The sequence below is a fragment of the Oreochromis aureus genome, linkage group 7 (genome assembly GCF_013358895.1).
Source record: "Oreochromis aureus strain Israel breed Guangdong linkage group 7, ZZ_aureus, whole genome shotgun sequence".
NCBI lineage: Eukaryota > Metazoa > Chordata > Actinopteri > Cichliformes > Cichlidae > Oreochromis > Oreochromis aureus.
In genome coordinates, this window is record NC_052948.1 from 28998935 (window position 1) to 29022372 (window position 23438).

Genomic DNA, 23438 nt, shown 5'->3' on the forward strand with positions numbered 1-23438 from the left:
GCACTTTAAAGAGATGGTTGCTGAAAAACATAACCAAAACGGCAATGCACAAGTTACGGGAGTGATACATCTCCTGCTGTCAGGCCTGCAGGTATCAGGCTGTTGTTCTCCTTTATCTCATAGTGGACAAAGTATTTTTTGGTGTGGCATCAAATTTGATGTAGAACAGCGGATTGTTCTGTAAATAGTTTTGAATGTTTATTTTTAAAAAACCCCACCTTGGCTGAATTTTTCCGTAAACAGCGGCAAAAAACTAAATTTTTTGCCTAACTCAGTTGCTTGTTTAAAGTCTCTCCCAGACCACAGACTCATAATACAAGTCAGAGCTTTATAAAAAAAGAAAAAAGAAAAAAGAAAAGAAGAAAAAGTTGTGTTTTCAAAATTGGAGTTCACGTTATTTTTACTTCCAATAGTGTTAACATACTACACAGGTCATGAACAAGATTTTTTTTTAAATTTTCATTGTAACTTAATTAAAAGTAGTCTAACATAAATGTAAATGCTGTAATTTGATTATTTTAATAAACCATGTAACTTGGATGCATTTGACACATGAAAAATTAGAGGGAACATTGCTTCTCAGCATTCTCCTCAATATCTTTCACTTTTCTCGTCCTTCTCCTCCTCCAGTCTCCAACAATTAAGTTAATCTGGGAACTGTTTATTTAGACACGGACTCCTCGCAGGTCCAAGAAACTGACTGTATCTGTCTACAGGCTTGTCTCTCTGTCTTTCTGCCTTTGTCTCTGGGCAGGCAGGTGAGTAAAAATGACTAAGTTCTTCAATTCAAACAGGCTTAAAGGAATTAGTGCTGAAGCTCTGGCATATATGCAAAAACAACTACGAGGCTTCGTTCGTCTGGCCAGAGTAACGTGATCAACGATGTCCAAAGATTCATTCATCACTTTTATGGTGCCTGATCCAGTGGATTACAAAAAATTAAATGATTGGTAGGACCATTTATGTGTATAATGTATAGAAATATACATATACATTACAATATTACATTTAAACGTACCTATCCCCTGGTTTATTACATGAGCATGTGGATGCAGGGACCTTACAGCACAGGCATACTGCCAACATGCATTTAAAATGTGTTGGGAGTATGCAGAGAGTCATCAGTAAAAGAATAAAGTGAGTTTGAACCACATCAAAGCTGCAGCTCCTCTTTACCTGAGCAGGTGAGTCCAACAGCTTTGCCAGGTGAGCAGCTGTTTCGAGCTGAGCCTGAGCTTCTACAGTCCAGGAGAGCAGACTCATGGCCTCCACACTGGAACTCTTTGCTCCACACTGGAGCCTCCACTTCTCCATAGAGCGCCCCCTGGAGGGCCGAAGGAGGCCCACAGCCGAGCTCCCTACAGACCACCTCTGCATCCTGCTGGTCAAAGTCAGCTTCACACACTGAGGACCATCTCTGGTTAGACTTCACCTCCAGTCTGCCTGAACACAGACTGGAACCATTCAGCAGCCTGACAGAGTCTGGAGAGATCAGAGAAGATCAAACAGAGATCAGAGACAGCAGACACACGTTTCAGCTGTCAGTGATTTGTTTTGTGGTGTATCAATATCAGCAAATATTTGCTACATTTTTGACATTTTCTGAGAAATTAAATTGTACTATTTTAGAGAATGCTCCAAAGATTCAAAAGGGTCACTTTAAAAAGGTGCCTTGACTACAGGTGGCTGTGTATGTGTCAGGATACTGATGAACCACGGATGGACTGATAGAAGAAGTCTTTTCAGGCTTTTCTGCTGCTGCAGATGATGTGCTACTATTCTACCTGGTCTTTGTGTCTGGTACATTAGTGTCACTGATGGGCTGACCTGAGCAGGTGAGCTCCACGGCAGAGGAGAAGTATTCTGATGTTACACAGTTCCTCAGAGCAGATCCTGACTGAACACAGGTAGAATTGACCCCCCACACTGAGCTTTGTGAGGACTGTTCTACAGAAACAGCGGAGCCACAGTCCAGATGTTTACAGACTACAGCTGCTTCCTTCAGGGTACAGTCAATGAATTGCAATGGTTTCCACTCTCCCAGATGTTTCACCTGCAGTGTACCTCCACAGCGATTGGCTCCTCCCACCAACCTGACATCATCAGACTCTGAACAGAAAGCAGAGCGTCATCAGTAAAGAAGCAATTTTACTTCTGCAAAGATGAGAGACAAATGTGAGTTATGATTTTCCCTTCAGTGATTGTTCATTTCACTTTAATTTTTCTGTGTACCTGTTGAATCTTGTTTTCTGTCAGCCTGGACGTCTGAGGAGAAAATCAGAGAACCATCAGCATAAAGCAGGATATTTCATGGAGCTCAGCTGTGGACAGACGTAACTCTCAGTGTTAGGGTGATTTTGATAATAGTTGTCATTGTTGTACTTAAATTTGTAGCCTTGTTTCAAACTGTATGATCAAAGACGTTCTTCTGTTTCTATTCTCCTCTCCCACATTTAGAATGGTGGGGGAGGGTATAGTGTTTAACTGCAGGTACATCCTCTGTAAAGGTTCTGTTTTCTTATTTAGTAAACCTCTTGCCCTTTATGGCCTCACCTATGCTTGTGTATGGTGTACCGTTAAAGGGTTTAAGCCATATACAGGGTGAGGGGAGATGACCTTTTGTGATTAGCAGCAAGTCGCACAAACACACACACATGTGCTCGCACATGCATACACACATACACAGTGCCTGACACACCACAGGGGTTTAAAATGGGTGGTGCTTGTATATTCATAGAATAAAAGGCTGCAGGGAAGGCTGGGGATGGAATCATTTGAGGTTGGATGCAGAGTTGCAGCCTGATCCGACCAGGCTTCCCTTGCAAGTTAAAATGGATCGCTGTTTGTCAGGCTTTGTTCACGGGTGATAAGTCTCTGAACCAGCGGGGCATGCAAGCGCAGACCCAGAACTCAGGTTTTGTCTGATTAGTATCTTCTGTCAGTATCTTATGTAATATCTAAATAACCAGAGTGCAGAGTACAGAAGTCAAAAACTGATTTAGAAGCAAATAAGCTTCTGATCAAGTAAGATTTAGTTCAATTCATTTTTATTTATATAGCACTGATCACTAAATCCCAATAAAAGTCACCTCAAGGTGCTGTATGGTTTTGGTTTTTCACAGATGCAGTCTTGTAAACTTTTTTTAAACACATGTTGATGTTGAATCAAATCCCTGAAGAGGATGGACAGTTTCCAACTGGAAATGACACCAGTATTCTTTACTACTGGGTATTAATAGTTGTAGTTTGGTGCTATACAAATAAAATTGAATCAAATTGAACTGAATTATTAAACATAGTATGTGAAGAAGACTCCCCATTTACATTTAAAAAATTGGGCACATGATTCAAACAAGAGCAGCACAGTATTGGAGATGCAGTCAAAATTAAGAGAATTATAAATGCAACAAAGTAACATCAAAATTTCATCTATCATGTAATACCATCTGTAAAGCATCTGATTGACAAAAGCATATTTTTTTCAGCATGACAATGATCGGAAACACTGCAGTAAAAGCATACCTACACAGACAAACATAGTGGAACACTATCAGTCATAGATTGGACTCCCCAGAGCCCAAATCATCCTGACAGAGAGCAAAACAAAAGGCAGAAACACCCAAAGAAGTGCTTTGAATGTCCTTCAAGAAGAGATGACAGAAAACTGCTCAGGAAGCTCAGACTGAGCTGAAGCATGAAGCTGCTCACACCAAATATTGACTTTCAAACTTGTTTTCATTTGTACAATAAAAGCTAATCAAAGCAGTCCTACCTGAGCTCCACAGCAGCAGCACAAACAGCTGATCCATGTCCGGATAAACGTGTCTCTGTCTGCGCTCTGCTGTGATCATCAGTAGTAATATACCTGTACTGTTTTTACTTCATGGTTCTTTGTGGTACTTTATGGTTATTGGATAAAAATTGGTGATACATTGCACCGATAAACACATATGGCTAAAAGAAATGTTTGATGGTAAAAAGGAAACAAGTGTTGTGCTGCTAACTTTGAGGTTCTAAGTCACCAACGTTTAAATAAGAAAATGCCAAGAGGAAACTAGCAGCCCTGAGTCTGTATGCAAAACATAGAAACTGCATAGCAGTGCTACTTGTTCCTACACAGTTGCACATATTCTTTGTTATCATACTTTACTGCTCCAGTGAAACAACAAGATCTCATTTTAAAGTACATTCTTTGACCATCCTGTGATCTCACTTGCCATATTCTCTTAATATCTTAGAGCTATTTCCAGGGGCAAGAATGTTGATGTTAGATTCTGTTTTAAATCAGGTTGTGATCTTAAAGTCACTCTCACAGCACGGATTTTAGAGTAATGTAGAACAATTGTAATGTCAATTAGAATTCCAAACAGCCCTTTTCTCCAGTGAGGGTTATGGTGAACTTTAAGTGTTCTTTTGTGTGATTGCACATGGCCGATCACAGGACGCCAAGAATTCACTTTTTCTATACATCACCAAATTACAACAACAGTCACCTGGTAGTGAGACTGCTCGTCACACATGACAAAGTGTGTATGGACTGCATGGGGGACTGTACTTTAACTGTTAAGCTCACCTTTTGAACATGATATCTGTGTGCATTCCTTACATAATGTATAGAATAGAATAGAATAGAATGCCTTTATTGTCACTATACAGTTGTACAATGAGATACAGAGCATCTCCTACTCAGTGTAAACATGCTGGGGGGGGGGGTACAGTTCTGCAGTGCTATGTACATATGGACAGTATAACATAGGGAAAAAGATATATATATATATAACATGTACAATATACAATGTCAATATATAATGTCAGTATGGCAACGAGTTTATGACTTATCTGTTTTTCTTTTCTCAAAGATAGAAAACTTCGTAATATGTGAAGTTACAGCACAGCCTCTCGAAATGTGTATGCATCAAATTAATGCAAATCAGTTCTAATTTATTTGAACAAATCTAGTGAGAAGCAACTCCTTTTTTAGCTTACTTCTCACACCTTAAACTAGATGTTGGTGTTCTCAAAGTTAACATGTCTCATGTTACCATCTTGTATTTCTAAAACACAGTCTCAGCGTATGCCCTGTAAACTCTCAGACGGAAATACCAATGATCTAGATATTCACAAAGTCCATCAGACCATCTTTAATGTCTTAAGTTTTGTTTTTTTATGTTTTACAAAAGAAACTTCACATTTTTATATTTTAAAATGAAACCAAAGTAACATTGTGAGATATATTTTTTATTAATGATGTTGCTGCTACAATCTCAAATACTAATTATTCTGGGATTTTCATTTATTGTCAAACTGTGCGATTTTCCAAATGTGTGTGAAGTAAAATGACCTTTCTCTGATGATGCAAATGTTGTGACCAAGAATCATTCAGGATTAACAACACAAACTGCTTCGATAGCACAAACAGTCTGTCTTATAGTTCTCATGCGTTACCATTAGTTTTACAAACACATTCTTCTTCATGTCTGTTTACGTGGTTTTTATGAAACTGATTTTCAATTGTACAACTAGTGTCTAACTTTTCTTTGCTCTCCAGTATAAATGCAAGAATTTAGCAGGCTTTATTGAAACTGTCACAATTTAACACTCAGTGCCATAAACAGAGTTGTTCCGTGTTTCAATGAACACTGCTTCATATATGAAAAAAACGTTTTTCTTCAGCCTGAACTCCTGAGAAGAATATCAGAAAAAAGACCAGTTTAAAGCAGGATTTTTGGTTAGACTAACTTTATCAATCAACAAGTAAAATCTAATCCTTAAAAGCCCAATTTCCCAATTGTTACTCTACTTCATTTGTTATGATTCAATGAACTCCTTGAGGAGTACCAGTCAAGGGCAAGGACGGCCGCCTCTTTACAACGGCGGAGGAACAAGACCGACGATGGGTCCAACAAATCCTGAATCAACCAGCGCCTATGTCGACAATACCCGAAGACGCCTTCCGCCCCATGGATGACCTTCCAGTTAACGTTGGTCCAATTACCGTTGCGGAGACAAAAGCCGTGATTCGGTCAATGAAGCCTGGCCGGCCCCGGGGTTGACAAGATCTCGGTCGAGATGTTGAAAACTTACGGCCCTGCTCAATTGCTGCTGGAAGACAACGACAGCTCCTGGGGTGGGATAACTCTCCTTTTCGTTCCAGGAAAGGTCCTGTGCTCTGTGCTACTCCGATGTCTTCACTCGACGGTCGATCACCTGCTGCGGGAAGAACAAGCCGGGTTCCGGAATGGATGATCCTGTTCAGAGCAGATTTTTGTGCTACGGACAATAATCAAACAAAGTGCCGAGCTACAGCAACGACTGTCTATCAACTTCATAGACTTTACAAAAGCGTTCGACAGCGTGAGCGATCTGGAGAATTGCCAGGTCCTGTGGCATACTGGAGATGTTCGTTAGCCTCCTGAGAAACATCTACCACGAGTCAAGCTGCTGTGTCCGTACAGATAGTGGGATTTCGGACTCGTTCGAGATCAAGACGGGAGTCCGACAAGGCTGCGTTATTTCGCCATTCCTGTTTGTGTTGGCTGTGGATTTCATCATGCGGCATACCCTGCAGGATGGCGAGCACAGAGTCCAAGGAAATGACGGACGACGAATTGCAGATCTTGATTTCACGACATTGCGCTGCTCGGATCTACTCAACACTCCATTTGCGATTTGACCACCATACTGGAAAATGAAGCGTCAAAGATCGGACTGCGGATTAGCGCTGCCAAAAGCAAAGTCATGCGGATCGGTTATGACAGAGCGAATACTCCGGTACTCGTCGGCCACTGCCCGCTTTATGAAGTCGATCAGTTCACATATCTGGGCAGTGTGATAACACCGGACGGTGGCTCGGACAAGGACATCGCCTGTCAGCTCGGAAAGGCAGCATCAGCCATGCGCAACTTGAATCTGGTTTGGAGATCGACCACCATCTCGATATCATCTAAAGTCCGTTTGTTCAATACGATAGTTGTACCGATGGCTATTCATGCGAGTGAAACATGGAAGTCGACAGCAACAATTATCCGACGACTGAATGTTTTCCAACAGCGCGGCCTCCGACGGATTCTCAAGATTTTGTATTGAGATCATGTTGCCAATGAGGAGGTACTTCAGCGCACTGCCTCACGACCACTAGCGGACATGGTATTGGAGTGACGATTCCATTTCACCGGTCACGTTCTTCACCAACATTTATAGCCATGTTGTGGAGACCCGCCAAGGGGTCACGGAGCCGCAGACGACCAAAACAGACATGGAGACGGTCATTCATTGAGGACCTGAAAGCGGTCGATCTTTCATGGGACGAGGCTGAAGATGTGGCTGCAAACTGAGCTTGTTGGCGATCCCTTGCCGCCCAATGCGCCATCCGGCACAGGAGAAACTAAGTCTAAGTAATGATTCAATGATATGTTGTGGTTTGTTATCGCATGTGTGTGTGTGTTATGTCTGTGGCCTTTCCTTGTTTGATTCAGTTTGCATCTGCACTTTAAGGCAAGTGGTGTGTTAAATCCCACCTTTCACAAGTACATTAACAAAAAAATCTACCAGAAGCAGACAAAGAATTGCCTGCCCATCCACCGCCGACTGCTGGATATTCTGAAACAGAGAGCAGCTCATACCTGAAGCCCTTGGATACCTTTACAGTTGAATGCAAACTTGCTTTGTTGTTTTTTTTATATGCAAACTGTTTTGCACATTTCTAAAATGGCAACTCAACAAATAATAGGTGGATTTAGTGAAATAGCATCAAATTTACAGCCAGACAATCAATCAGAGCAATTCTGAAAACATTTGAAAGTCTGATTGAAGAGCCTTTGCAGAAGAACTAACAGTGCTGATTTTAGAGTCCATATACAACACACATCCCATTCTTTTGGCTACGTCAGAAAGGGGCTGTCTCAGGATTATCAAAGGAGTACAGGCTTACTTACTTACTTAAGTTAATGATCCTCTTGAGTATCTTTATGATAGAGCACATCAAAACACATTTTTACATGTTTCATTGTTTGAAGTTCTTTAAGTTTTGCTCAACCAGCCACATGTCTTAGAAAACATTGTTTTTGGAGGCGTTTGTCTACCAGGACAATACAAGTCTTTTCATAATGGGCAAAGACTTGTTACAAACTAAATGCACTTTTAGGGTGCCAGACAAACTGCATTTCAGATGGACTGGTTCTTATATGGCTCTTTTCTACTCTATCTGACCACTTAAAGCACTTACTAGTAGTGAAGCTAAACAAAATATTGTACTCTCAACTAAAAATATGTAGTGCTGTTGCCTTTCCAGTAGGTCAATTCTAGTAGTTCAAATGTCTTTAACTTAAGTAGTAGATATGAATAGAAATCTTAAAAAAAAAAAAAAAAAAAAACTTAAGTAAACACCATGATGGAATTTCTTAATTTGGCGCATATTCTTATATACTACATATTAGCCTTCAGTTGAGTAGACTCAAAAATACTTTGCAGCTGGTTGCTTTATTTTAAGTTTAAGTTTACTCAGCTTTTCTTTTTTTACAGTGTATTTCAATCAGTTTTTTTTTCTAATTCCCTCCATTTCATAACTGTAAAAAGCCTCCACTTGATGGGGTCACGTTTCCCTCTTCAGGCTGTAAACCTCACTGCTCACACAAACTCAGCACTTCCTGTTTCTCATTTTCAGGCACAGATTCTTCCTATTGTGATAGTAGATGTTTTCTCTTATTTATTTTTACTCCATTCAAAGTCAGAATGTGCAGTCATTACAGTGGATAACACAGCACATCAGTTTGTGCTCCTCTCTGATTGTTAGAGTCTAAAATCAGCTAGAAGGTATTTTTAAAAAACTGAAATTGTATGTGTGTGTCCTACCTGAGCTCCACAGCAGCAGCAGCACTAACAGGTGATCCATGTCCAGCTACACGTCTCTCTATTCTGACCATCACGCGCTGTCCTCAGTATATTTCTGCTAACAGAAAGGGGCGGGATGGTGGGATGGGGTATGGATAGTTGATTAGTTGGTTGTTGAGCCCCGCTTCAGGTCTGTGACTCTGCTTGAACTCAGTGCTGAATCACAGTTTTAGAAACAGGAGAAAAGTTATGATTTATTATTTAAACAGCCGTAACATTAAACAAAACCTTCAGCAAAATAACATAAATACAGATCAATAATTGACAAGAAATACAAGATAAGAAACAATGGTAGCACTTTACAATAACGTCACACTATTAAGCATCAGTAAGGTATTACTAAGGCATCAGCAAGTGCTCAATTCATCATTTCTATATCAATATTCCTACTCAATATGTCATTTATGAATACAGATATGTTTATCCAGCCATTACTGTTCCACCATGTACACCTGTCACTGCTTTACATGGAGTCAATTTGGTTAGAAAAAAATACACAAGAAAAGATAATTAAACAGAAAACAGAAAAAAAATGTGAAATTAATACTAATAAATAAGATTACAGTGTTTAAGTAATTAGTAAAAAGGAACCAAATTAGGTTTTGTGGTATGAAGTAAGAATGACTATCTGTGCTTATCACAGCAGAACTGAAACAGAAAACATAAAAATCTAAATGAAGGAGTTTTGCTTCATATAAACAGCACAGATAAAATATTAAATGACTTGTCAAAAATAGTGAAGATCATAGAGAAGGTTAGTCAGTATTCACCAGTTCCTCATCCTTCCCTCTTGACCTCTAATCGCTGATGGAAGGAAAAGGCGCTTCCTGACTTTATCCTGCTTCATCCTGGAGATTTTGCTTCCTCTGAAAATTTATGATGCTGCAAAAACTATTTTCTGCTATTAGCCTCTTCACACACACTGTTAGAGCACTTTGTCTGCATTCACACACTCTCACACTCTCATGGTTCAGTACTCTCCCACCAATGCTTCAACATGGATACTCAAGGAGGCAAGGATTGAATAACTAACTTTCCCATTAGTAGATGACCCGCTCCACCTCCTGAGCCACAGACACCTGAAACCTTACAGCTGTTTATTCTGCACAGCCCTCTGTGTTTAACGAAACTGCTATGAGGCAGTAAAACACAGCAGACTGATGAGCAGGAGGCACAGAGGAGGAAAGAGATAAAGGAGGAGAAAACTGAGACAAAAGAAGGACATCAGGGTTTGCCTGAATTCAGACGATAACAGTGTGTAATAAAAGAATAGTTAATACAACAGCTGATAAAACAAAATGACTTCATTTGAAGGTGACGCTGGTTAAATATGACCTGTACACAGCTGCCACTCTGCTTCATGATCTCAGGAGTTATACGAGTGTAACGATCAATATTCATTCATGAAATCATTTTAATAGAAATGAGACAAGACTTTAAAGAAACCATACTCGCACACAGGAAAGAGTAAGTGTGATGATTCAGTTAATCACACATATCTATGGAGCCCTCCTCCCTCATGGTTTTCTGTGTCCCCCATCTTTCAGTCATCACAGAAAAGAACTTCAAACCTCCTCTCTCCTGCAGACATATCTTAGTAACTGAAACATCTGGCAGGATGGCGGAATAAGATCTGATTAAGATCTGATCTGTGGCTGACAAACAAGAAGGATAGAGAAATCAAAAAGAAGATCAGATGGTGAAGATGGAACCAGGAGGGATCATGGACCTCACAGCAGCTGAGAAAACAGCTACAGCAGAGTCACAACCCAACTCAGACAGGAAGACTCACAGGACTCCAACTAAAATGAGAAACCTGGGAAAGAAAGCTCTAAACAAACAAACAAACAAAAAAACACAGAAGAAGAGAAAGACACATGACAGGCCCATCTCTCACTGTATCTCACTGTACCTTCCCTGAAATAGCAGCAGCAGATCCAGAGCTGATTATGACCCATCCTTCAGATGTCACCGTGGAAACCAGCGAGAGGAGGTGGAAGTTAGAAAAAAACAGGAATATTAAAAGCTGAAGAATAAGAAATATATGAAGCTGGAAGTCTGTATGCATAAAAGTTTAAACTTATAATGAAGTGACTGTAAACTGATTGTTTCCATAATCTCAAGATTAAATTATGAATATAGTTCAAGAGTAAACTTATGATGAAGAATCAACACATAAGGTTTTGCTGATAACATGTTTAATGAAATGTTGATGATTGGTATCTGTGGAAAATGAAGAAATGAAAGTCGTGTGGAAAGTACCAAATGGGTCAAACACACAGATGACTGGAAAGGAAAAGGAAATTCATAAAATAAAATGGATTTTTCATCACTGAGTCAGCAAGACTTTAATTTAAATGTTTGGAAAACTAAAGATGACGAGAACTATTTGTTGTTGTTTGCAGATGTCTGTTAAGGAGAAACCAGTCTGTGTTTTTACAACTGAGAAGTTCATCTGGGTTTGAGACAAGCTCCTCAGAGGTCGTCCTCCGCTCCTTCAGCTGCATGAAGACTCAAGTTACAGTAAACCAGCTCTGTGTTCTCAGGTGTGCTAGGCTTCTGGCCCAGGAGGCCTGGAGAAACATCACAGGACAGATCAGACTGACTGGATTGATTCACTGTGAGAGCTTCGTCCTCAGGTACAAAACATGCATTCAGCACCTTACAGCCCACATAAAGGATAGAACCAGAATATACAATGAAACAGTTCTCAGTCTGATTCTAAGGTTTTCAAATGATAGCACATCATCACTATCGTCTCTCCTGTTCAGTTACTCCACAGTGTTTGCTCATTTTTGGGATTTTCTGTGACCCAGAGTAAAACTCTGATGTAAATTAGTGAATGACACTTGGTAAATGGTAAATGGACTGATTCTTATATAGCGCTTTTCTACTCTCACGGAGTACTCAAAGCGCTCTACACAACATGCCTCATTCACCCAATCACACCCATTCTCACAAGCACTTCATCTACACTTAGTGCTTTCTAACGACATTCATATACATTCATACTCCGATGGATGCATCGGAGAGCAAGTTGGGGTTAGTATCTTGCCCAAGGATACTTGACATGCAGACTGGAGAAGCCAGGGATCGAACCACCGACCTTCCGATCAGTAGGTGACCTGCTCTACCTCCTGAGCTACAGCCACCCCCCACTTGAGTGTGGTGATACTAATGAACCCCAGCTGGACTGTTCTGTTCAAATCTGTGGACAAGAGTTGCTGCTGGACATCAGCAGAAAGCTGTGTATCTGAAGGAGGAGAAGCTTCTGGCTGCTGGAAACTGCTGCTAGACTACCTGGTGTGTGTGTCACAGTAGTGGACCATAAGGCGCACCAGATTTTAAGGCTCATTAAGCAAAACAAAACAGTCAGATGAGTCAAACTTTCCTCAACTCATTCTTCTTCCGTACCATTGATTCATTCATGTTGAATTCTCTCGCAGCTGCTCTATTCCCATGTTGTTGCAGTATATTAATGTCTAGCCTCGTATTGTGGATGGATTATCTCAGTTGTTCTCCTGACTGAAGTTTGGTCTGTTTACAACATCTTGCCATGCGATTGCATTTGTCCATAACTATTGGGAACCCTCCCATTAACTTTTATCGAGTGGAAAAAAGTTAGCATTCATCCTCCAGCTTCACTGTGGTTATGTTATGTTATGTTATGTTACTCCACGAGGCTTCGTACCTTACCAAACTCGTACTAAAACATTTTTTGACAGATTTTTGAATGCCGTGTACCACATAAAATCGGTTCAAGGTCAGTAAGCACAACCAGAATTCATACATAAGGGACACTGGATTATAAGGTGCACTGACGATTTTTGAGAAAATTAAAGGATTTTAAGTGCGCCTTATAGTCCGAAAAATACGGTATATATGAAATAGATTCAATAGCCACTTTAGCACCTCAATGCATTTTTTCATGTAGACAAGATGACCTACTGAAGTTCCTCTGACCAACAGAGGTCAGAGGAGACTGACCAGAGTGCTTCAAGCTAATAGGAAGACAACAGGAACTCAAATGACCCCTCTTGTGCAGACCCCACATGACCCTTAACACTAGAATTACTGAGCCTTTTTTCCTGGTGCAAGTCCCTACTACTAGATTTACTGGCCTGCATGCAGATTTAAGTAAATTCCCCGACCTTAACACCTCTTGGCACCCCGCTGAGATTTTCACAGGTCGTCAGCTCCATTGTTCTCCTGCTTTTGTTGTGCAAACACACCCTCCCCAACCCCTAACCATGAGAGATTCAAGTTTTTCCTTCCTGCAAGGCTGCTTTCCTTCCTTACCTGCCTGCATGCCTGTCCATAAACATATATACACAGAGTTGTACATATATTTATATATTTATATAGCCACACCTTATATAATATGCATAAAGTCTAGTTATAACACAGACACATCTATATCATATATACACACACACACATATATATATATATATATATATATACATATATATATATGTGTGTGTGTGTATATATATAGATTGTCTGTGTGTATAACTATGTATGTGTGTGTATAACTATATATATATATATATATATATATATATAAAAATGTTTGTATAGTGCACTTTCTATACCTTGCTCTGTCCACTTTTTTGCAATGACAATGCAGATTTTCCACTTGTGGGACAAATAAATGCAGATTTGCTGTGTGTGTGTGTGTGTGTGTGTGTGTGTGTGTGTGTGCGAACATTGGCATTTGTTTACTCAGATCCAAGGCAGGCCAAACCTCTGTGTTACAACCTACATACAAAAGACAGACATTCACAATATATGGGTACATAAGTCTGTTTTATTTCAAAGTCTTTCAAACTTTGAAACAAACCTTGGTAGGGAACAGACCAAGCATTCTTGCAGCTGGCAACAACGGTCGTGCATTCAGTATAGTTGTGACTTCCGCAAAAAATGTGGTCAAAATCTCATGAGTAAGTTGAAGCATTTCTATCAGGCATTTCTGAAAGTTGTAACACAGAGGTTTGGCCTGCCTTGGATCTGAGCAACTCTGAGTGAGCAAATGCAAATGTGCCAGGCCTCAAGGACAATGGGTGGTTTGCACAACAAAAGCTGTAGGAGAAACAAGCTGACGACCTGTGAAAATCTCAGCAGGGGTGCTTAACACCTCGGGACTTGCACCAGAAAATAAAAAAGCCAGTAATTCTAGGGGGTATTGGGTTTAGGGAAGTTACGCAAATTTGCGCAGGATAGTAAATCTAGTGTTAATGTTGTTCTAATGTTGTCAGTGTGAGCTTTATTCTGCTGCTCCTCTCAAGGTGACTCAGTGTCAGTAAAGTGGGACAGTAACATGTCACTGACATGATCCAGAAACAGTCCAACATGTTGTCTTTCTAATCAGTGAATACAGAGGATGTTAGAGACACTGAAGTCAGACACAGTGCAAAAATATTCAATCCAACCTTGACTCTTCAGTGTTTGTGAAGAGTTGTAAATACTCCTTTAAATGACAAAAAAACTTTTGAACTCTGATGAAATAATAAAACTTAAAAAAAATCTTCAGCTAATCTTTGTTTCCATGATTTTGTTTATTTAAGGACTAAGAGCTTGCTTAAGTTCATTCATGTTCCAAATCTCTAAGAGAATATTCCATAACTAATTGGCTTGTCGGGGTCCAGTGCTTGAGTCCTACATTAGTTAACTGTTTAAACCAATGACTGTAGAAAACATGGACGACGCGACAGCTCCCCAAAAATGAAGCCAAAATGTCTCTATTGCCCCCTGGTGTCTGGCTGCAGTGTAGGTCATAAACCCCGCCTCCTCCATGTTAGCGGATGGGACTGGGGTCAGACTAAAATAAATTAATTCTCCACAGATAAATTTTTTCCCAAGTTTCTTTCTTTTGTTTTCAATAGTTCTCATCACGCTGATTTATGTCCAAGGGGTCTCCTCTCCCATAAGTTTGATTCTAATTCCTACCGCGATGACGTTAAATTGGGGTGTAACGTCATCATAACAGCTTTGACTGCCAGCTGCCAGCTGCAGTCACGGAGAAATTTGCGTATCTCTGTTCGGGAATAGCAGATAGAGCGTAGGATCTGAGAGGAAGTCCAGCGTTTACATTACGAAAACACGACCGACTGTTTTAACCTAACAGACCCGGAAAAAAGTTGTCAGGTATCAGGTCTCAGACTAAAAAATGTCAGTTCTCAGGTATCAGAACACAAGGTATCAGACAGAGAGAAAATCTTCCTGCAGGTGGCGCTGTTGTCATGTCCCACCCAATGACTGTAGTGACAGCTATTATTTAATTGCACATTTCTAAAAAGTTTTGCCTCCAACACAGTGCGTATGCTAGCGGCCACTCTAGCTAACGAATTATCAACAGAGTGATTTTTAGAACTATAAGATGATAAGCTGTGTGTCTTTTTTTATAACAGTGACATGGTTGTATTTACCTTAATTAAACAAGTCGTCAGTCGTGGTAAACCAGCAAAAAAAACTCGAGCAGCCGGGGCTACGTAAAAAGTGTAGGGGGGCGTGTTTGCGGTCACGTCCAGCGGGTGTGTGGGCGGGAGCGTTACACAGTCGCTCCACCTCAAGTCACTACTGCGCAGACTGGCTCCAAATTTGCAAGATGGCAGCCTCCACAAGCGGGATATTTTGGCTTCATTTTTGCGTTGTCGCTACCCGGGGTTTCCGGTACGGATCGGGTAGTGACAGTGACATGCACAATGGGAGGAGGCGGTGTTGCGTCGTCCATCTTTTATACGGTCATTGGTGGGACATGACAACAGCGCCACCTGCAGGAAGATTTTCTCTCTGTCTGATACCTTGTGTTCTGAGATCTGATGACTTTTTTCCTGAGAACTGAAACCTGACATTTTTTTGTCTGATACCTGACAACTTTTTTCCTGAGACCTGACGATGTCCTAAAATGTACACCGTACTGAGGTGTTCTTCAGTAAACTGGACTACCCGACAGAAGGACCTGAGGCCCCACTGCACTTTTTCGGTAAGTTAAACATGTTTAAGCTAATCCGTAACTGAAGTCCTTAGCTGGGTCCTGAGACCTAGCTAGCTAAGATGAGCACTCGGCTGTCAGGGAAACTTGTTTGGTAAAGTTCGTTTAGCTAATCCATGCAGGTGAATGGATTTACCCTGACTAAAGGAATCAACCGTTACTGTACTTTTATTACAAGTATTATACTGTGAAAGCAACAGGCTGCACTCTACTTCAGTTCCTGTGCAGAGCTGATTATTAAATATCTTCAAACAACAGCATGTTTTCAGTCTCTTGCCACATCTGTAAAGACAGTAACACCAAATTTTAAAAAAAACTTGTACTTCAGTAACTATGGATTAAACCAGGGGTCGGCAACCCTAGGCACGCGTGCCAACTGGGTTAACTGATGGCACGACCAATGCTGGACTGGCCATCGGGCATTTGCTCGGTGGCCCGGTGACTTTTTTTTCCTTTTGTAATGGTATAAACAATGAAAGGTGGTGGATTGGCCAGATGCTGGTCGGTGTAAAAATAACTCAGTTGTTTGGTGGTGGCTATGGCGGAGCTTCCTCAGATTCAGTAAAATTAGCAAGTGGTGGAGGCCAGCAGGTGGATGAGGGAAAGGGGAGGCAGAGGAGGAGAGACCCGAGGCAGCCGCCGGTCCGAGTGTCAGGTGAACTGAACTTCAGGTAAGAAGTTATGACCTGCAGTCTATCTGGGTCAAAAATCGTGTTTGATTTTTTTGGAGTGGCACAAATAATTTGTGCGCATCTTATTGAAGAACAGCTGATTGTTCTTTAAATTGTTTGAAATGGTTATTTAAAAAAAGGGTAAAAGGTAAATGGATGCAAATAACTTTGTTGTTTGCAAAACTAGTGCATAGGATTTTAAAATTGACAATTAATATTTGCATTTGAAGTTATGAAATATGATTTGTTGAAAAGACCCACCTTTTAGCACATCTCAGCACACCCACTCACTTCACCAGGTGCACCTTGTTTAGTTCTCTCACCTTTAATTGGGTGTGGTGTAGGGATGCACCGATCCCGATACTGGTATCGGGTATCGGTGCCGATACTGTAAAATGTGTGCGTTGAAAGTCAACCGATACCATGAACCGATACTAATGTAGCCCGGATGGGAATTTGGTAGTAGATACTCATAATTCCCATGGACTTGAACGCCACATAAGGTGTTCACAGTTCACAGAAGAGAACGGCATGGAGAGATGCACGAGGTTAGCTGAACCAAAGTGAGAGACTCGGCTAGTTTTACTGAGGTTAACTTGCACAAAAGAGTGTGTGACTAGAAAGCTAACCGTGTGAGAGCTTCGCAACAGAGTGTGGGTGAAGTGACTTTTTGTTTCAACGGTCGCACCACCGTCCGTGGAAAACTCTGTTTCCAGCCATGACCGCCGAGGCTAAAGGCTAGCCGGACTGCTTGGCTGCGCCACGGAGGCAGCTGCTATGGACTGTCGGAGAGCTGGACAGTGACTGGCTAACGCGCTGTAGCAGAGACAGCATCGGGTCCGCAGGGAGTGGATTTAGTGTGGGACTGGTGAACGGCGACCTACCGAGCAACGGAACTGTAAGTCAGACTTTTGTGCTCTTACTGGGAGAAGAGGATTTTTCTCCATCGTCCGGCGTGAGCAGCAAACAGGCCTGCAACAAGTGTGAATGTGAGTGTGTGTGGGGCCCATGTGTGAATATTGTATGTTTAGTGGAGTTATATAACGTGTTTTGGAGTGTATATTAGTGAGTCACTTACCAAAAGGTGATAACATAAGTTGGGTTGTTTAATATAATTTGAAAGGGAATTATTTCATTTATACAGTGTATTTCATTTGGTTAAGGAATTGGAATATCATTTGAGTTTAAAAAGGGATGTGTTGTACAGTATTTGTCTCTGCCCTTACGCTCAGTAAACGCTTCGCTTTGTGTTAAAGAGTTGTGTGGGTCGTTTCTTTACTACCGTTAAGTTTAACTTGTGTGTGGCAGAAGTATCGGTTTTTGTACTCGGTATCGGCAAGTACTCAGATCCAAGTATCGGTATCGGATCGGTTTGAAAAAATTGGTATCGTTGCATCCCTAGTGTGGTGCTTGTCCTTAATTGCACTCACCTGTCACACAGTATATAAGGACTGCATTCACTTTTGGCTCACTCTTTCTTCACTCCCACACGGGGCGGCAGCAGAGGTGAGGTTCTGTTTGGGTTTTTATTTTATGTGTTGTTTAAGGTAATGAGTAACTTAAATCTGTTTTCTTTCAGCATTGGCAGTCTATGTGTGTCTTTCCTTCTTTGCTTTATTGAGTTGAGAATAAAAGGAGAACCCTGTGAATGATTAGATGACTGCTTATTCTCATTCTGATCGGATGAGCCCATGATGCTGATTATTTAAACCCTGAGCCTTCCTTCCTTCACAACATGATTCATTAAACATGTTTATGGTTGTTACAGTAAAAATATAACTTTTTCTACTGTGATTTTATGTTTTTTGTCTGATTTTAGATCAATTCTGGTTGTACAGTATGACAAAATGAGAACAGAACTGTAAATTCAGGCACGTGAGGTTAGCGCTAAAAAGGATGATACCAAACAAGGCAAAGTAAATAGTTTTTAAAGGTAAAATGTGGAGAGAAAATCAAGAGTAGTAAAAAAATGGCCAATTATACCCTGGACCCCAGAGGGTTAAACGTTCTTTGTTGTTTTTTTTTTTTTAAGTAACGCAATAGTTACTTTTCCAAGTAATTAATTACTTTTAGAATATTGTAACTCAGTTACTAACTCAGTTACTTTTTTGAAGAAGTAACTAGTAACTATAATTGAATTACTATTTCAAAATAACTTGCCCAACACTGGTTGCAAGTGTGTTCATATTGTATTCAGATTACTACTTCAAATAATTGTCCACACTATTCTTCAACACAAAATAATTAAATAATTTTACCAAAAGTAAGTATAAAATACTTAATTGTAAAAATTAAGTGATATAGCAGCAAGTACAATTACAATAACAGAAAAACATCATTTTTATGAAATAATTATAGAAAGATTTACCAAAGTCTTTAAAGGTAACAAACACAATTCCAAGTGTTGATTATTTTTTCAGATTATTCTGAAAAAATAATCAAGGAAATCTTGTTTCATAAAAATGATTGAAAGCCATAATTACACATAAAATCATAAGAGCACTTTTAGAATATCTGTAGTCGATAATGGGAAAAGGTCCAAATCTCAGCTAAATCAACTCTGGAGGTGCTTCAGCTCTTCAGTGACAGACGGTTGAGGGACATTTTTTGTCTCATTAAAATGACACAATGTTTGACTCAGTCTGACTCTGAGTGATGGCTGTTTTTGAGATATTTACAACAGAAGTGTCAGTGGGAATAAAAAAGGATCAGTTTTTCAGGTTCTGCCTCAGAAGTCTGCATTTAGCTCCTTTTCTGCATCTCATGACACCAGCAAGTTAAAGAACTCAGAATTTGTTTTTTATAAGCTGCAATCAAATAACTGAGGCTAGCAGAGGCAAGATTAACAGGCACCAGGAGGAAGAAAGTGGATCCTGGTTCGTCTCAATGCTCAGCAAAGAGCTTGTCTCTGATATGAAAAATATCCAAATGTCAGTTTTAGGCTGATAAGATACTATACATTGAGCTGAAACAGGCTGACAGTCACAGCTCATGTAACAGTGGAATGAGAAATGTTTCCATGTGATTACAGCATCAGTTCATGAAATGCCTTTCACCCAACCACATGAGATTTACCTGAAAGAAATTCAAGGTAAAGATATAACACACGCTATGTGTCATAATGGCAGCCACCATACATCCTCCCTTGTTGGTCTTCTCTGCTTCCAAACCATCTTCGTCTGTTGTACATGAATAATTAATTAGATTCATACTGAGGAAAATGGGCAAGATACTGAACCTCGAGTTTCCTCCAGAGCATCAATCAGACTGTGTGTGCATTTGTGTGAATGTTATACAAGGTGCTTGGTATAGAAAAAGTGTCTGTATGAATGTGTGTGTGAATGGTTGAACGAGACTTGTAGTAAAAAGTGGGTGGTGCTTTATCACAGGAAAGTCCACAGATGCAGCATAGCAGTCTGACGAAGGAAGGGAGCAGTGGTCTGGAAACAAAGAAACAGGGATCAAAGCAAAACTTTGTTTCAGGAAGAGCTCTGTCTGATTTTCATGATTTGCTGATCACTTTTCCTTGAATCTCTGCTTCCATGGGTGAGTAGTATGACAAAATGTAAAGGCAAAGTGTGTGGTCTGTGTCATCCTCTTCAAATTGTTCGGAGAGCCTTTGTGTGCTGTGGAAGAAGATCTCTGTCATCAGGACAGAGAAGTTTCTTGGATAAAGGCGATCATTTAGAACTACATCACCCTGACCTGCTGTGATTCTTCCCTTTTAATGGACACGTGGAGCCAAACCACAGCAACAGATCTGTCGTGGCCCGGGGTTTTGGGCCGATTCCAGGACTATTCTAGTAATCCTGTGCTTTAGTTCTGGTATTTTTTAGTTCAGGTTTGAGTCCCTGTGATAGATATGACTTTGAGTTTATGAGTTGATTTTATCGTTATCTCTTCTTGTGTTGGCTGTGACCTCAGTTTCCTCCTCTGTGTTTGTTTTTGCTCTCCTGTCTTTTCTTTTCTCCAACAGTTTGTTTAATGTTAGTCTTCATGTCTCCATGTTAGTTATCATTTGATTATTTTCTGATTGAGTTTAAAATGAGTCTTCTCTGGTGCCTTGCATTACAATGACTTTCTCCTCTCTCCTTTATGACTGTCTTTAGATTTCTGATTAATTTGGACTTTTGGACTTCTACTTTTCTCTGGTTTTCATGCTGTGCATTTACCATTTTGGATTTTTGTGCTATGATCTGAAATGTTGGCCTTCTTTGCTCTCGTTATTAGTTCAGCAGGTTTAGTTTGGTTGCGGCCTGCCTCTGCATACCATTTCATGACAAGAATAGCGCCACAGCTTAAGACTGGAAACAGATCCCCTCATGAAAGGAGGTTCAGCTTTTCCAAATAAGCCAGTTAGCTAGGGTGACCAACTGTCCTCTTTTTTTTTTGCACTTGTTGACTTGTAAAAGCCTGTATGACATTTTTTATTTCACCATTCATTAACTGTACAAAGAAGGTATTGTTTAAATATGTTAAAGTTCACTTCAAGCAAACAGTATTATTAAAGTTCTTCATGACTGGGCCAAGTGTCCTCTTTTTTGGAAATCAAAATATAGTCACCCTACAGTTAGCCAATAATCCAATAATGCCTAAGCTATAGATTCCTTCTTATTTCAGTAACACCCACTCAACTGTGAGGCCAAAATCAACGACGAGGGCTCTCAGCCTCAATGAGTGACAAGTGCTCTGTTTTTAGTGGTGAAGTTTAAATGTGATGTGTCATAAAAATGTATTGTATCTTTTGTGGCCTGAAGGCTGATTGTAAAACTACAACAACAAATGTGGCTACAACAATCATAATGACAACAACAGTAACAAAACCAATGTGCAGCTTAGCTGGAAGCCACAAGTTCAGCATGACATAAGACTGTAAAGTATGTTGAACAAAGTCAGTGAAGCCAAAGAGAAGTCCCTGAGGGGAGATTACAGGTGCTGAAGTAACTTCAGGATGTTTAAAATACTGCTCATGTGTGGCCATGTCTACAGTTTTTGTATATCTTCCCTTTTGTTTTCTAAAAACGTGTCACAAACATGTGCAGGTCAGATTTCTGCTAGAAAGCAATGACCTGCAGTTTTTTTTATATACACATGTGCATTTATTGGGTTGGTCTCTCTCTCTGTCCACACACACACACACACACACACACACACACACACACACACACACACACACACACACACACACACACACACACACACACACACACACACACACACACACACTACTCCCTGGTGGAGTAGCAGTGTGGAGTCAACCAGACAGTAAAACTTTGCACAGGTGGCTTCACTTAACAGTCAGCGCTCAGATCAGGAACTGACTGGATAATAACTCAGGCCAAGAATTGAAAATTCTCATAGATCATCAGGCTGCTCATTTCCTCAGCTAAACTTTTGAGTTTTTGAGAGTTGTAATCATAGCAGAATTTACCACACAGCTGTAGCCAAAAATATAACTTTAATGATCTTCCTGCAATATCTATTGAATTAATCTTTAACTTTAACCCTGCTTTTGGCACTTTTTCAGCAAATCACCTGACAAAATTACCTGTATTATGCATTATGTTAACTTCATTCAATTCAAATTAATTCAAAGAAATTCTATTTACAAAGTGCCAAATCACAACAACAGTTCCCTCAGGGTGCTTCCCAGTCATTCTCTTTTAAATAGCTGTATGTTTTAGTGGCTCCCCTAGTACCAATGTAATCAGTATCAGATTACTTAAAGACATGAACTACTGGCTGCTGTTCACCTCATCAGCTTATATCTTTTGATAATTCTTTCTTTCAGTCTTCTCAGACAGGAAAAAAATGAACGTGTGACACTAAACCATGTTTTAAAAAACTGATAGAGTGAAGCCAAGCTCCGCCTCTTTCTGCTAATGGATAAACCCAGAGGACAGCATCAGAGAGAAGTGGATCAGCTGGTGGTGGTAGTGGTTCTGCTGCTGTGGAGCTCAGGTAGGACTCTGCTTTAAAGACCAGCAAACAGCTGGCCTACACACCAGCATCACCCAGAATCAGCCACATCACATCAAAGGTTCAGAGGAAGAGAATAAAAATGTTTGAAAACTTTAAGAGTGCAAGGAATGTAAGTTAGAATCCTTCAGATTAGATTTTGACAACATATTTAAAAGAGTTTTAACAGATCTAGAAAAAAATCTTTGGACAGCTCAAGGAATCCAAGATAAGCTTGTAGCAGGATTATGGGAAGAGAAAAGTATGGAGAAGGAAAGTAACAGCTCATGATCTGAAGGCTGCCACATCATCTGTCAAACATGGTGCAGGCAGTACAAAGGAATCAAATCAAATGATCTTTTTTCAAGTATTAATATGCCAATGAAACATTTCATCTTAAACAAAATATTCATTTTCAACTCAAATAATTCCATCTGTGACTTCACATTTATACACCAAACACATAATCGCAAGCAGCTGAAATAAGTCCAAGGTGAATTTACTGACATGTTTCAGAGTGTTTGCTCTGTCCACAGCTAACTGCTGATGGTTGTCCTCTGATTGTTTTTCCTCAGGACTTCAAGCTAAAGAAAACTACAATTCAACAGGTAAATATTAAAATCAAAAGAAATATATAGACAGAGAGGCAAAATCAGCAGTGAAGTTTGACATTCATTTTTCAAGAAGTAAATTCATTTCTTTACTGATGACTCTCTGCTTTCTGAGTTCAGACTTTGTCAGGTTGATGGGAGGAGTCAGTCGCTGTGCAGGAACACTGGAGTTGAAAAATCAAGGAGAATGGAGACCAGTGGATTTCTCTGACTTCAGCCTAAAAACAGCAGCTGTTGTCTGTGAACATCTGGACTGTGGCTCTGCTGTTTCTGCAGAAGCAAGAAATGAGTCCTCACCCAGATCTGTGTGGAGGA

The 23438-nt window shown here is 40.2% G+C and overlaps 1 protein-coding gene across 1 annotated transcript in view; it reads right to left on the reverse strand.

Annotated features, from left to right (window-relative positions):
- LOC120441063 (scavenger receptor cysteine-rich type 1 protein M130-like) overlaps positions 1-23438 on the reverse strand; it is a 72449-nt gene that overhangs the window by 6299 nt on the left and 42712 nt on the right. Inside the window, exons 5-6 of the mRNA XM_039614730.1 lie at positions 1828-2109; positions 1177-1482 (exon numbers count right to left, since the gene is read on the reverse strand). Of these exons, the coding sequence (XP_039470664.1) occupies positions 1177-1482; positions 1828-2109 (588 nt within the window). The remainder of the gene's footprint in view (positions 1-1176; positions 1483-1827; positions 2110-23438) is intronic.